Source organism: Perna viridis, chromosome 1, assembly GCF_037379345.1.
Source record: "Perna viridis isolate PV_CMFRI_1.1 ecotype Kerala chromosome 1, ASM3737934v1, whole genome shotgun sequence".
Lineage (NCBI taxonomy): Eukaryota > Metazoa > Mollusca > Bivalvia > Mytilida > Mytilidae > Perna > Perna viridis.
The window spans coordinates 51673448-51689279 of NC_142445.1; the positions used below are offsets into that span (position 1 = coordinate 51673448).

Here is a 15832-nt window from a genome sequence, read left to right on the forward strand (position 1 = left end):
TTTGTTTTTGTTTAGATATGTTTAACATAAACTATTGATGTTGTGATCTTTTAAGCTGAGATTTGAGTTTTTTACTGGTAACATTTTTAAAAATTCTTTTGCACTAAGTATTTCAAAAAAAAAAAAAAAAAACAACTGAGAACTTGTATGTTTATGTGAACACTATTTTAATAGAAGTATAAATTAGTATTATCATTTTAGGTACATATATTCCCAATGCAACAGTATTTCAGTGATAAAGAAAATAATGCCTTCTTTTTAACATTCAAAGTTTCAAATACCAGTCTCTCGTCTCAATATAGCTGAAATATTGCTGCTCGGACGTTAAACCCCAACAAACAAACAAACAAACTGAAAATGGATGAATTTCAATAGGGCTCACGGTATTGTCATAATTTTACAATCTCTGCAGTTATAGAAATGTTATGTGATGTGTTTTAAACCCTGTTACATCATGTACACATAACAAAAATAACAAAAATCATTGCTTATCTTTAAAGTATTTAAAACACAAAAGGTGCAAATGTAAAAAAGTTGGCAGGTGGTATGCTGATTGGAGCAATGTAAAACCCTGATAGTAAAGGATGGAAATGTATCATTATTATTAAGTCAAATCATTAAAGCTTCTAAACAGGTGTAATGTATTGATTCCTAAAGCATGCAAAATCTATACATTATAAAAATGTCTTATTTTGATTGTACATTAGTAATGCTCATATTTTATAAATCAATGAACTTTACTTGTAGCTTTTAGTAACAAGCTGTTGCAATTGATTGCTTTTTGATGAAAATTAATTTCTATGGACACAATTTTTGAAGAAACGTCTAAACGTTGTAATGAACAAAACCAAATATTACAGTTGGTGCTAATAAAACCAAATGTTGGTGGTGGTGGAGCCAAGTCTACGGAATACCCACACTGGCTTGCTCTGACTATCAAAAATACAACAAAACTGGTGTTTATACATTAGTTTGGCAGCATTTTTTATAGTGGGAGCAAGTCCCTGTGGGATACCTGACCAAAGAACTCTAAAGTATGTCCTACTGGTGACTGGACTGCTGCATTGACACTCTTGCATACTCCCAGACCCAAAGTGGGTTAGGGAGAGTTTTCCCACTTTAACTGTCTTGAAGTACACTTACTGAAGAGAGAGGTAGAAAACTTAACTCTGTTTCTTTTTTATGTAATACAATTGGACGTAAAGGCTTTTGTATGTTATATAATTTCCTCTGCTTTGACATCATTTGAAGTCAATTAATATTGAATTGATTCCAGGTAAAATATGTCATGGAAATATTTCATAGTACTTTCTTGACTGTAAGTCGTTGTTGTCCACCCATTCTACCAGATACAATAAGACACACCCATTTAAGTGTTTATTTTTTATGTAAATATGCCAACATCTGTAGCTGGAGGTAATCCGATAGATCACAACAATAGTCAAACTTTATCTGATAAAATCACTATCCAAGTGTAGACGTGGAAAACACTGATAAAGTTACAGGAGATATAGAAATTGAAACTTTGGAATGGACAAAAATTAGTAGAGTGAACATATGATATTTTTGTGACATAGTATTCGGTCATGAGACGTTGTATTTTTCGTGATGTTTTTTTGGATAGTTTTTACTGTGATGTACAATTTTGTGCACTCTGTAGAAATTTACTGCTCAGACTTACATACGTGTGGAATACAAGTTTCATGTAAGCATTTTTATATCTTACTTCTATTTTGCTTAAATTTAAAACCAAAAAATATTTACTCTCGATTTGTCATTTTCCTTTTCTTGATAGTTATAAGATAAAGATATTATGATTATGTAATGTTACATTTATATCATTATGAACTGCTTTTTTTCTTTTCACACAAATTTTATCATGTTCCTGATCAGTGTTAATGCACTAGTAACTTTATACAACAACCTGCCAACCATGTACCGATAGTTACTAAAACACATATGCTGTTATTTAATCAGAATATATATTCTAATTATCCCATTATTTCTCTGTTGTTTATAAAGAATGACACAGATGTTTGAATAAAAATATTATATTTGAAATTGATCAGATACAGTCATTTTTGATATTTAATTTTGACCACTAATCCAAGTTGACAATTTATTATTTGTTCATTATTTGACAAATTAATCATCTTAGTCTTTAGATTCAGAAATATTTCCGTATAATCACATGTATAACATTTTTCTACATAAATTTTTGCATGCTGCATTGCATTATTGCATTTTTGTCATTCTAGATTAAAACTGCATTTTTTCATTGTTTAGGAAAAATTTTGTTCAACCTATGATTATATGATAAGGGGCCTTTTTAAAATCCCCCAAAACAGTATCAGGTGTTCTAATCTCTATCTTATTATATTCTGATAGATGGTTAACAATTAGAACAAAACCAATTATGCTTAACACATTATTTTTTTTTTCATCGATAGATAAAATATTTCTGTAATCTGTTGACGTTATTCTTGGCTCTTGGTTAGCGTGGATTGTACTGTGTTAGCTCAAAGTTGAAATATTGCATTAGAAAATGTACTGTAATGTCATATCCAGATGATGTCTCAATTAATTTCTGATAGAAAGTTTGAAATTGACCATTATGAATAAAATCAGGTTTTATTTATGTACCCAAAACACAAATATCAGTGTTCTATGTTTCTACTATCCCATCATCCTGGGTAAGTGCAATTTGACGTGTGAAAGTTGTATACTATGTTCCACTTTTTTTTTGGATGGTAGAAAACTTAAATTTCTGAAAGCAGACTTTAATCAAATTAATCTTTATTTGACGTTTTCCAATGGAAACCTGAAGTTTTATAAAAATCCTAGAAAGCTGAACAGTGTTGAAAAAAAGTTATTATGGTCCTAATGTCCTTAAAAGCCACTAACAGCTTAAAAATGAATCAATAACATGTGCATTGTAAATTCTGAAGTTAATCATTCTTGCTGCAGTTTTGAGTACTAGGTTTACACTACATGGCAATTTTCCAAGGGTTATATATGCTTTTGCTGGTCTGTCTGTCTGCTATGAAGCTGTATGAACTTAACAACTTTCAATCATAGCCTTTTCATGTAATGGTGTGATGCTTTGTGTTGAAGTTAAAGTATCCAGATTTATAACACTGGTATATGGGATGGAGCATGTGAATTTTTGTGTAATATGTTAATATAGTACATGTATAAATCATGTAGTTACCATCAATTTATTTGATTTCAGATGAAGTTGGTGGCGTAAGTAAAAACCATGGGGCCCCAGCTAACGTGGTAGAGATGACCAGATACAAGGCCCTCTCTGTAGTAGTACAGTCCAGTAAATCTTCAGTGGTGGTCAATGTTGATGATACTGTGGTAAGTATGAATTGCCAGGGTATTCAGGCATTTTAAAATATTTACTCAACTGTTTAGCTCTATAATTAGATTTTTTGTTGTTGTTAACTAGAATAATTGCTTTTGTGATTTAGGGGTATAAATATTTTGAGTTTTCAATGGTTTAGTATTATATAATTAAGATCTTCTGTGACATGTAAATGGTGTTATTTGATCAATTCTAAAGCATTGAAAAGAGATTTTGATTGTCATCTGAGCTTCCTCTTCCTAGTTATTTTGTGTTACCTGTAATTAATTACCTGTATCATTTTTCTGTCAAAGTATACTCAGTCAGACATAATAATGGTAAAATGTTATCCAGAAAAAAAAATGCAAGGTAGAAATACCATAACAAAGTAATTAAAAGTAATAAGTAAAAAAATTTACAGCTTGCTATTTGCATTTACAAAAGCAGAATTACTTATTAAAAAAAGAACTCCCATATATTCTATTTGATATTACTGTATTGTGGGTAATTTTTGTGGGGTGCTAATTTTGGCATATTTTAGAAGTCTGTCTAAAAAAGCCAAAAATATACCAAATTTTAACTTGGGGCTAAAGTACTTAATTCACTACTTGGCATCCACCAAATTTATAAACATCAAAATATTTTCGTATACCTTTTTGCCTTAAAATGCCCATATTTTACACACTCCAAAATAAACTTCCTTGGTTCAGTATGCCATAGATTTTAACTGGTTTTTTTTTTTTTTTTCACAGTTAATTCAGGATGAGGAGTTCGACAAGAACAGAGGTATCCATGTAGCTGTACTAAACCAGGCAACAGTATGTATTCATAGGGAAAAATTACTTTCTAAGAAAGATTGGTGTGGCTCGTTTTTCAACATGGCTAACTTAATAAATTTACCCGACACATGCATTGTCATTTACTGTATAGGAAATACTTCACTAGGAAATAATTAAATGACCCCTAAGCTACATTGACAGGATGGGTAGTATTTAATGTCAGGAATGGGAAAGTGATCTGACTTTGTTCTTATAGTTATTGTTAAAGTTTGAGTGATATGCTTTACTATTACAGTATCATATTAACACAATTTTTATGAAGCAGAAATATTGACATATTTTTATTTAAAAAATGTCCATTGTACATATACATTTCACTAATCTGTCGTTGAATTTATAAAACAAAACCATCTATGGTAATTTGAGAAATTTGACACTTCCATTTATTATGAGCTTCACAGAATTTATCTCATAAAACTGTAATACAAATCTTTTTTGCTTTAAAAGATGTGTGTTTGACTAAAGTGATTGTATTTTATTACAGGGCAGTGTGATGTCTAAGGAAATATTTGATACCTACAGCCAACATGAAGATGAAGCCCTCGTATCATATTTAAAAAAGATCTCTAATGGCAGAATAATAGTTTTTGCTATCAAGGTAAACATTCAGGATAATCTGAGTAAAAATAATATAAAAAGACTTTAAAATAGTTTTATTGTAACAAGGCAAATATTTCTGTTGTCATAATATTTCCTCCTATTTATGTAGTTTGCTGAATAATTGTGTCTTATGAAAAATGTTTAAGATATAAAGGTTTCATGTGAAAATGGTCTTAAATTCAATACATGGGTCTTTTTTCTAATAAACAAAGTTGAGGATAAATCTCCCTGTCTATTTTTCAATCTGTATGTTCACATCTTGCAAGCACATCTCTTACAATGGAGTATGGAGTTCAGTTACCTGGTAGGCTTCATATGAAAAAATGCATGAGAAAAGAAAGTTATCTGTGGATATCTTCAAGGGGATACAATCTAATTATAAGGTTATCATATTTTCATCAATGCAACGACTCCTATGAGACTACCTAATAGATATTTTTTTTTATGAGTCTAAAAAAAAAGAGGTACCATGAAAGACAGATACTGTCAAGGGGGAATAATAATCAGACTGATAGACATAACATCTGTTTTCATAGAGAAATATTCTTTTTGACTGTATTTCTAGTTAATATGTGTATCTTTTACTTGACATATGATTGTATACTTATGTCCCTTTGCAGTCTGTACCTCTGCCACTCTGCCATCTGTCCACATGCTTAATAACTAAATAATATAATTAGAGAATTCAAAATAGATGTCTTGATGGTATGTGGTCTCTTTTTGTTTTTCATTTTAGTTTTGTTAAAATTTATAAAAGCACCAAAATGTAGACAGCTGTATTATCTAGTTTAATGTTGTTGCTTTAATATGATATTTACTGCTGGAAGTCAAATTATGATGCTTGATAGAAGTAATCTGTTTGTTTCAGGATGAAGGTTCATTTCATCTTAAGTCAGAAGCTAGACAATATCTTAAAGAAATGGGCAGTGAGAAGATAGAAAACTTAGCCTTCAGGGATACATGGGCCTTCATTGTGAAGAAAGGAGGTATGATGATATATATTTCTTGCTTGATTCTCATGTCACCCCATAGATAACACTTTTTCATTGAGGATGATAATGAAAGAAATGCCCTACCAACTCTTTTCAGTCTTTAAAACAATGTTTTTGGCTATAGAGTACAAGTCAAGTTTGATTATGGTATATACTTCCTTTACTGTTACAGAGTTAAGAATATTTAGAATGTAGGGGTACAGGTATATGTGATCACCTGTTAAATGTCTCTTTTGTTTGAATAGAGTCAAGATTAACATGAAAAAATATTGCTGGATCCTTATTTATCAAAAATGCATGCATTGTAGGTAGGAAGATAGCTGAGACCTATGGAAAAGCTCCCACACTGGACAGTTGGGGTGAAAAGGTCACCATACAAGCTACCATTGATTTAGTCCGTGTCAAAGGTAAGTTACTATGGCAAATAGCTTTTATGCAGATTTGCAGGAAGGGAGTGATATATGATTATCAGTCTATTTGAATTCAATATCTTTCAATTCCTTTAAATTTTTACTTTTTTCATTTTAAAATTTTCCTGTACAATGCACTGTACTATACCAACAAAAAGTATGAACTGAGGTAAAAATAGGTTGACTTTACTAGCTGAAATTTAACATATGAAATTTTCAATACAAAGTAATGAATGTATTTATCCTGGTTTATCAGATAGTGAATGTCAGTGGGACCAGTCAGTATTAAACCAGAGAAGAAAGTCATTCTGTAATAAGGTAGAAGGGTATGGTGATATATGTAATTGTCAAAATCCACACCCCATACAGTTTACTCCACAAAAGGTTAGTTTTATTTTCACTATGAATTCAATACATGTATAAGGAAATCTGTACTTGATTAATTTCATCTTTTAGTGCTAATGATTTACAAATACCGTATAGTGGGTTATTTTTGCAGGTGCCAAGTTTCAAGATTAGCTCTATGAATAGGGGTATTAAATTGTTGCGTTCTTTATATTTTGAGTCTATTGATATGGTTTAACAGAGATAACTGTGAAATATCTAGACTAAAATTTGATGACTATTTTCGTGATTCCCCAAACTTTGCCAATAAAGCAAAAAAAAAAAAACAAATAGAATGTCATGAAAAATTTCTGCTATACTATATCTAAATAACTGCTATTTTTTTCATTCCCTGGTGACTACTTTTGTATTATTAAAGTTATGTGTAAAGTTAATGTACTTAACATCACAGATTAAAGTTCATTATCATTAAAATAAGGTTTACATTTCAGAATAAGACAATATTTTTCAAAAGGTTATTTTATTCATCAGAGATGTATGAAGGATGAGGCCCAACAAAATGCATTGACTATTGGGCCTCTGTTTAGCTTAGTCCTTGCAGAAAGTTTATATTTATGTTGATATTTTTCAGTTGGTGCCAAACAATATAGCTGATGTCCCTATTGTGATTATAGCCAGTGATAGACCACATTATTTGTTTAGGTGAGTCATGTAAGGTTAACTTTATGTATGAACTCAGTTTATGATAGTTTCATGATCTTGTGTTTGAAGATGTCTGAAGTTTTAATACTAAAACCCATAAATTGTTAAAAATGTCAATTGGGTGTATACCAGCATATAAAGATATATTTCTGTTTTTTTTGTGTGTAAATAATGCTTTCTGTAAATTAAATTTTAATGATAATTATTTCAGAATGTTAAAGACATTATTGCAGATATCTGGCGCTGATCCTAAAATGATCACAGTCTTCATTGATGGGTACTTTGATGTAAGTATTTCAAGCAGAAAGCACACCTGTATATGTTTTCATTGCTACATTTGTGTGAATGTTCAGAATTGAGCACTAACAATTTTGTCATCATTTTAAGTAGTGCTTCATCTAAGATTCATGCTTGGAAAGCCTACATATTTTTAGTCCCCTATCAGCTTTAGCTGAAGAGGCCTTTAGTTCACTCTGTCCATTCATCCGTCTGTCAGTCAGGAAAAAAAGTTTTCCATGTTTTTTTTTCTAATCACTTGCAGATATTGAGCTAATTTTTGGTATTCGAGTCAACCTTGATGAGTTACAGATCAAGTTTAGGTGTTGCTCTGCTTTCCTGAGTTTTGTCCAAGTTATGTCCCTTGAACTTTGAAAGATTTACTGAAATTTAAGTTTCCCACACTTTTTTTTCTTAATGCTTGCGAATATTGAGCTGATTTTTGGTATTTGAGTTAACCTCGAAGAGTTACAAACCCAAGTTAACATTTTGTTCTGCTTTGCTGATTTTTTCCAATGTTTCAAAATGTAGATCATTTCCTCAGTTTGTCATTTATACTTGATTATCAAAAGTAGGTTTTGGGTCAGTGCTGTAAACAGCCGATAGGGGACTATGTATTATTTTGCAATTCTCTCAGAATGCTTTTTATTTTGATGTTTTGTTAAGATGATATAGTTAACAGAAATTAACATGTGGCTGTTCATGTAACCCTTGTTCTTGGGAGATAAAAATTATGTAGAATGTACTTATGTACTGTAAAATTCAAAATTAAGGAAGATAACTCCGTAAATGACACAAAAATACAATAGAAGCTGTTGAATTTTCCATGAGGATTATCTCCTAAGAGCAGGCAGATTGGAATGATTAATTATACATTTCATCATATTGACCTATAAAGCAACTTAATGACAAAAATAAAAATGTAGCCTTTTTGGGGGTGTATCACATATTACAGAACCTGCATGATTCTTACAAAGACTACTACTTAAAGCTTCATGATTATACTGACTGTTTTATTCTAGTGACTTACTTATTCTAAGTTTTTTTATGTGCATATTCTTTTATGAACTACTAGAGAATATGTTTTGTGGATAATACTATTTGTTCCTAGGTACTTTTGTATATCCTAATTTAATAAAATGCATTTATTGGACCAAATGGCTTTATATTTTGCATGTTCAAAGGACTCATGAACTTGTATGTAATACCTTGTTTCTCACTGAAGATAATAATGATTCTATTTGTAGGAACCTTTACAAGTGACAAAGTTGTTTGGATTACGAGGGATACAGCACACACCTTTGGGCATTAAAAATGCTAGAGTTTCTCAACATTACAAAGCTAGTCTTACAGCCACATTCAATCTATACCCTGTAAGTATTGGGTTACACTACTGGATCATGGACAATCTATACCCTGTAAGTATTGGGTTACACTACTGGATCGTGGATAATCTATACCCTGTAAGTATTGGGTTACACTACTGGATCGTGGATAATCTATACCCTGTAAGTATTGGGTTACACTACTGGATCATGGATAATCTATACCCTGTAAGTATTGGGTTACACTACTGGATTGTGGATAATCTATACCCTGTAAGTATTGGGTTACACTGCTGGATCATGGATAATCTTTACCCTGTAAGTATTGGGTTACACTACTTGATCATGGATTGACTTTATTGAAGGACTGTCACAGTTTATAGGCAATTGAAGAATCATGGGGTTTTGTATTTGAAATAAATTAAAATGAAATACTACATTGTTATACCCCACTTGTAAAGTTACGGGTATATAGTGATGGGGGTGTCTGTCCTTCTGCTTGTACTATCTTCCTTCCATTACACAGTGGGAACTCATCTCTTATCCATTACTCCTCCTATACCACTGAAGGAAACTTTTACATAATCTATTTTAGATTTTGATCCAAATTAATATGGAGTTCAAATGGTACGTACAATTAACATGTGGAGACTCCTCTGGGGAGTGGGGGTATCAAGTTATTGAGCATCGCTCACAGTTTGTCTAGTGATTTGCTTTGAAGAATGATTGTAATTCAAAACTGCAGGAAAGTAGATTGACTGGTGAAAATCTGTTTAAAAATTTTGCTGTTTACACAAATTAATATTTTTCTTAATATTTATTTGTAACTTTTTTGTAAGCACTTAGATTGTGTAACTTTTGATTTTTATTTGAAATCTAACTAACAGGGTAATAATAATTATTTTTTTGTACCAAGAATTATAATTACTGTAATTTTAGAAATATCTCTGATGTTTTTATTTATGTGAAAAATGTGATGGCTCGACGATCACATTAATAAAAACTTGCATTTTGAATGTCTACTTGATAGTTGGGGCACTATAAGGTATGATTTTACAACAATGTCCAATACCAAATACCTCTTAATATGAGGGTTAAAGAAGCCTTGTTAAAATTTTACATCACTTCTTCAGTATAATTCACTAGTTAAAGTAGTTTTACTTACGTTTTTTATGTGATTGATCTTCTGTAGAATCTATGACCCTTCCAAACACAAATATATACAACCATCTGACACTTGTGACTTTTTTTTTTAATTTCAAGATCCCCACTAATTTACTAATTTGTGGTTCTATCCTTGTTTAAGTTAATGGGCATTGGCCTTTCCATTAACAACCATTTAATTGACATGACTTTTCAATGCTGGGAAGGGAACCTTGGTATAAACTTTGATTTTGCTAGGTAAATATGAACTGCAAAAGCAGAAAATTCCTGATTATATTTTTTCATTCAAATGGTGAATCACAAAAATTGAACCTTATATTTTTTTTCTTGGTGACTCATTCTGCAAAAATAAATGCACTCAATAATGTCTGAATTTACAGTAGTTTAGAATGAAATGATATTTCTAAGAATTTTTTTTTATTTTCTAGGAATCAAAATATGCAATCATTGTAGAAGAAGATTTAGATGTATCTCCTGACTTCTTAAAGTAAGTTTAGATGTATCGTTGCGTATCCTAAAATGAAATGAATTATCACTTGTTTATATTATGCACTGCCACTAAGCATCATGAGTGGTTTGAAATTTGGTATGCAGATTAAGTATTAAGAGTGAAATTTGTGTCGTTCTATTCCTGTTAACAAAACATATTTGTTTGTGTTTTTTTAGGATTTTGGATCATTTATATTCTTATGACCTTTCTTCTACTTTTATTTGTACCCACTAAGCTTGCTTTAAAGATCACTTTGAAATTGAGTCCTTTTAATAGACATTATGTCTGTTTCATGTAAGTGAAAGTTTATTTTTACTGTTTGGTAATAATTCTTTTGCCTTATGAGGTCTTATTACTTGTTCCAATATACAGACAAAGCTATTATGTTCTAAAAATTATGGACAAGTTGAATCAAAGAATACATTAGGAACTCTGAACAGCTTGACCTACTTTGATTAAATGATAGTACCCATAATTTAACAGATATCCTCTTATTCAGTTATTTCAGTCAGACAGTTCATTTGTTAGAAGAAGATGCCACAATTTACTGTATTTCAGCATGGAATGACCAGGTATACTTTTTAATTTCTATAATTTTAAGGATATTTAATAAAGAATGATGATATTTCTGATTTTTTCTTATGTCTATTCATTTTGAAAGAAACTAGAAAGTATACTGCTCCCCACTCTAACAAAGTTGTTCTACAAGAAATTGATATTACTTCAGTCTGAAATCAAATCCACGTTATGACATAATTATATAATGCTTTTGTCAAAATATCAAGTGGATGTGATAAGTATTTGCATGGAAAACTGAATTAAAAAGTTGTGAACAGACTTACGGACAGATGGATAGATGAACTGAAGGATTGACACCATTATCACTATTTACCTTCCCCAAGGTGGTAGTATAACAAAGGAAGAATAAAACTCTTCAGTAAAGTTTTACTAGTACTTTAAAAAGTATTCATTATTGAAAATGTCAAAAGATTAGTAAATATTTTAAGCAGTTTACCTTATAATAATGCAACCCATTTCTATTTAATTTATCATTCAGCTGTCAAGTTCATCAATAAGAAACTTCTATTATAAAGACACACACCTTTTTTTATAATGCATAACTTATGGTCTCATACTTTTTGCAATGTTGTTGTCTATTATCAGGGTTATAATCATTCCTGTAAAGATGAGGAATTGTTATATAGAATAGAGACCATGCCTGGTTTGGGATGGTTACTGAAGAGAAAAATGTATAAAGAAGAACTAGAACCTCAGTGGCCTACTCCAGAAAAAGTAAGTAATATTGTCCTTCATTTTGTTTGCATTGGTGATGAATCTCTTTGCATCAACCTCTATTACAATAAATAGGTATCAGAAATTTTGACAGCCCATATTGGTAATTTTATCAAACTTCAGCAGACATTTGTGTCAGTCTTTTACACGTTCAGATCAAGAATAAACATAATAAAAACCCTTTTTTTGTTGTTATTTAAAGATGAATACTTGAATTTGTGTTATTTCATCACATACCCTGTCTTTTAAATTTTGATATATCTTCTTACATTGTTTAATGGACTATTTATTTGATGACATAATTTTTGTATAAGATATATTGCTTTGTAACAAGCAGTATATTTACTATAGATTTACAAATCTTCATCATTTTTATTGCTAGATTTTTTTTCTTTTTAAAACATTTCAATTGTTTGACTCAGTGATTTAGTTTGATATTTCTTGTTTACCATTGTAGCAATGGGATTGGGACATGTGGATGAGAACTAATATGATTCGCAAGGACAGAGAATGTATCATTCCTGACATATCAAGAACATATCACTTCGGGTCCAAAGGACTCAACATGAATCCCTACTTCCAGGAAGTTTATTTCAAGAAACATTCATTTCAAATGAAACCAAATGTCAAGTTGAAAGATGTAGATAAGTAAGTCTTTTAGTTGATTATAATGAGTTATTTATAAGTAGCACTGAATTATTGAATGTTCCTAGTGTGATAAATTTTGATAATCACATGTGAAACAAATTCTGTAATTTTACTCTCAATTCCTGCCAAAAATATCACACCATTTTTCTCTTGTGGTGTTAACTGTACTTGACAAACTGTGATTTGGAATATCAATCCACAGATCACAAAATTTCAATAATATTTGAAAACAGCAAGAAATCATTGATAAAAATCTACATGATAAATAGGGTAATTATTTGGTTATATAATTACTTGATAAGTTAAATTTGCATGGAATAAGTTCTGTGTGCTTCTTAAATTTTTGAGTTCATGATCATATCTTTCCAATAAACTGTCCTATAAAAATTGTAAAGATGCTAGAAGATCTTGAGAATCTGAAGTGATATAACAAAATCTTCCAATATGATCTTTTTGTATTGGTTTACTTTTGTTGTGACCAGTGTAGCTACAATAAAGATGGAAATTCTGTATATGCCATTTTTTTGTCATCATCACAATCGATGACTATACACAGGTTGGATAAATATTCAATAGTTATTAATATTTATTAAACTGTTAGTTGATATTTTTGGCATATTTTCTACCATTGATAATCTTATGATTTTATCTTCAGAATGAAGAAAGATTCCTATGAAGATTTAGTTACAGAATTAATTAAGTCAGCTGTGATATTGGATCACACTGTTGATCCTTGTTCTGACAACTTTATACCTCATGATAAGGTAAACTATTCAGTAGAATTATAATAAGAGATATTTTGGATTGCGTAAGAACCCTAATTCAAATTAAAATATCTATCATCATTAAGATTGAGTTGCATTAACTTCTGTAAATGTAACATAAAACAAATAAATGTGCTGAAATGTTTGGCCACTCAAACACTTCAAGCTTTTTGCATTTACAGTTAGTAAGATCATATAACTGAAGAAAAATTCAGTTATGTCCCTTACATTACATTTTCTTTGCCTCTATATATTTGGATTTATCCCACTGTTAAATACTATTAAATACAAATCTTTAATGTATATGTACAGTTATTTCTATTGTGAAATTGAACAAGGTTTTCAGATACTTTACTTACTGTTGATAGTATTCAACATTTGTAATCATGCAGTTGTGCTATTATCATGGTGTACAAATGTCATGAACAATGATCATTTTTTTATTTTCAGACAGAACCTCATATAATGTACATATCAATGAATACATCCACAGATTATGTCACTTGGAAACAATTAGCCAAGGTATATATTTTCTTACATTAATTATTTTCTTCATATATCCAAGATTTTTTAATATATTTTCAGCCAACTGACAACATGTAGAATAGAAAGGGATAAGGTATGATTAGGGCTACATTTAGCACCCTCTATTTTAAGAAAAAATATATTTGAACTAAATGACAAAAATGTGATATGCACTGTTTGATGAATGATTGAATTGTTTTAAAATTATTTTAAATTTTCACAATTACATTAATTGTCAGTTTTATGGAAGCTTAAAATCTACCAAAAACAAAAAAATGGGAAAAAAATGCAATTTTTTATTGCTACAATTGTTATTTTCAAAGGTCTACACCAACATGATTCAGGGATATCTTGACTGATATTGACTCTTGTTACTATGGCATTAAGAAACCATAAACAATAATGTGGGGTCAAGTTGGCAGAGGCACTGAAAAAATGGAAATTGTCCCAAAAAGTGCCCAATATTGGCATATTTGACAGAAATTCACAGATTTCCAAATTTCAGATATCATATTTTCAACCATTGAAAGATGATATACTAATATATGTGGGTAAACCATATAGTTAACATTTAAAAAAAGAACAGAAAAGAAGTTCTCCATATCAGATTATTTTCTAGTCTTGCAGGGGGCCAATATGGGCCTTAATGTAAGGTGTCCTTTTAAAATTTCATCAGTCAGATGAGCAGAAAAGTAATTGTGTTACTTTTGTGAGCAATTTATTTTCTAATTTTGTACCAAGAAAAAAAATTTTAAAAATAAGTTTCAGTGAATAAGTCCCTCTTTTAAAACATGGTATTAGCTGTAGCAAAATAGAAAAGATACCCTGAAATGTGAAAATTAAATTGGTTTTTAGTATAAGTGCCAACCAAGTTAGTCTCTATCCCTGCTTAATTGTTTCATTGTCTGTTTTCAGTGCTATCATCTGTGGGATTTAGATGTTCGAGGTTTTCACAGGGTATTTATTATATATTTCTTTTTAGATAATAATTTCAACATAAATATACTGAATTTTAAAAGTTGTTGGAATGATACTACCAGCAGTTGATTTAAAAAAAAGTTGTAAGTGTAAAATAACAAATAAGTAATGACATCATGATAGAAATAGCATTGTGACATCATTATTTACAATTTATTTCATTGTTAGAACATTTTTTTTTTAAATCAACTACTGGGCCCAGTTTTCTTAAATATGTCTAATTACTTTAAGTGTTTCCTCAAATTCTTCCTCAGCTCACCTTTTGATCAATGAGATTGTTTGAAATGAAAGATCTGAATCAAATAAGCATCTTTCATATTTATGATTGAGAAATTTCAAATCAAAATTTTGATCAAAATGCATTAAGATCAAACTATCAGTAATGTTTTCTCCAAGTTACTCAGTTATTTGATAGCAGAACAACGCATACTGATGGATGCACTACATTTGTGTTTTTGGTTTATTATGTAGAGAGGCATTAACCCATAATTTTATCAAAATCGATTACATTTCTCCTTGAAAGGATGTAGTTCAAGTGAATGTTTTGTTGTTATCTTTTTAGAGTATGTGGAGACTATTTATACGTGGTACACCAGTAGTAATGGTAGGAGTTCCTGCATCTCCTTACAGGTAAATGTGTACAGACTATAGCTACCATTTCATTCATTTTATGTACAACAGCAAATAAAATTTACTTAAAGATTAATAATTCCGGTTACTCTTCAACAGAAGACTGTGTTGTGTCAAGTTTTTAATCAAAATGAAGATTTGTTCAATCTGTCAGTACTTGCTACAAATGTTCAAGGTTTGACATCTGTGGTCACATCAAGGTGCTCTGGCAGAACATTTTATTCCCTCAATAGTCTTTGAAACACTTCATTTGAGACATTTCAGAATAAAATAGAATGTATGCACGGTTTTTAATTATTTTCGTTTGATATTTGACTTGATTATCTTACTTTACATAAATTTGAAATCCAAGCATATTTGTTTATATTATTCAGTGTGCTATCTGAAGAATGGTGTAACGGCCATAATGTATAAAAATAATCATATGACAAAGTGTTCTTTACTTAAATACATGTAGTATATTAAAATTTTTAAATAACATGATACAGCCAGTCACATTAAA

At 30.3% G+C, this 15832-nt stretch overlaps 1 protein-coding gene across 3 annotated transcripts in view; it reads left to right on the forward strand.

The window, feature by feature from the left end:
* Nucleotides 1-15832, forward strand: part of LOC148629275 (protein O-linked-mannose beta-1,2-N-acetylglucosaminyltransferase 1-like) — a 35136-nt gene that overhangs the window by 12109 nt on the left and 7195 nt on the right. For 2 of the 3 annotated variants that reach the window (XM_088547353.1, XM_088547354.1), the window contains exons 4-20: nt 3233-3363; nt 4102-4167; nt 4673-4786; nt 5657-5774; nt 6089-6187; nt 6447-6574; nt 7167-7237; nt 7449-7524; nt 8761-8886; nt 10431-10489; nt 10992-11064; nt 11657-11785; nt 12243-12433; nt 13089-13197; nt 13648-13719; nt 14638-14679; nt 15263-15330. In XM_088547353.1, the coding sequence (XP_088403479.1) occupies nt 3233-3363; nt 4102-4167; nt 4673-4786; nt 5657-5774; nt 6089-6187; nt 6447-6574; nt 7167-7237; nt 7449-7524; nt 8761-8886; nt 10431-10489; nt 10992-11064; nt 11657-11785; nt 12243-12433; nt 13089-13197; nt 13648-13719; nt 14638-14679; nt 15263-15330 (1672 nt within the window). Of the gene's footprint in view, nt 1-1287; nt 1706-3232; nt 3364-4101; nt 4168-4672; nt 4787-5656; nt 5775-6088; nt 6188-6446; nt 6575-7166; nt 7238-7448; nt 7525-8760; nt 8887-10430; nt 10490-10991; nt 11065-11656; nt 11786-12242; nt 12434-13088; nt 13198-13647; nt 13720-14637; nt 14680-15262; nt 15331-15832 lie in introns of those variants that run through there. The other variant, XM_088547355.1, reaches the window with a different exon arrangement.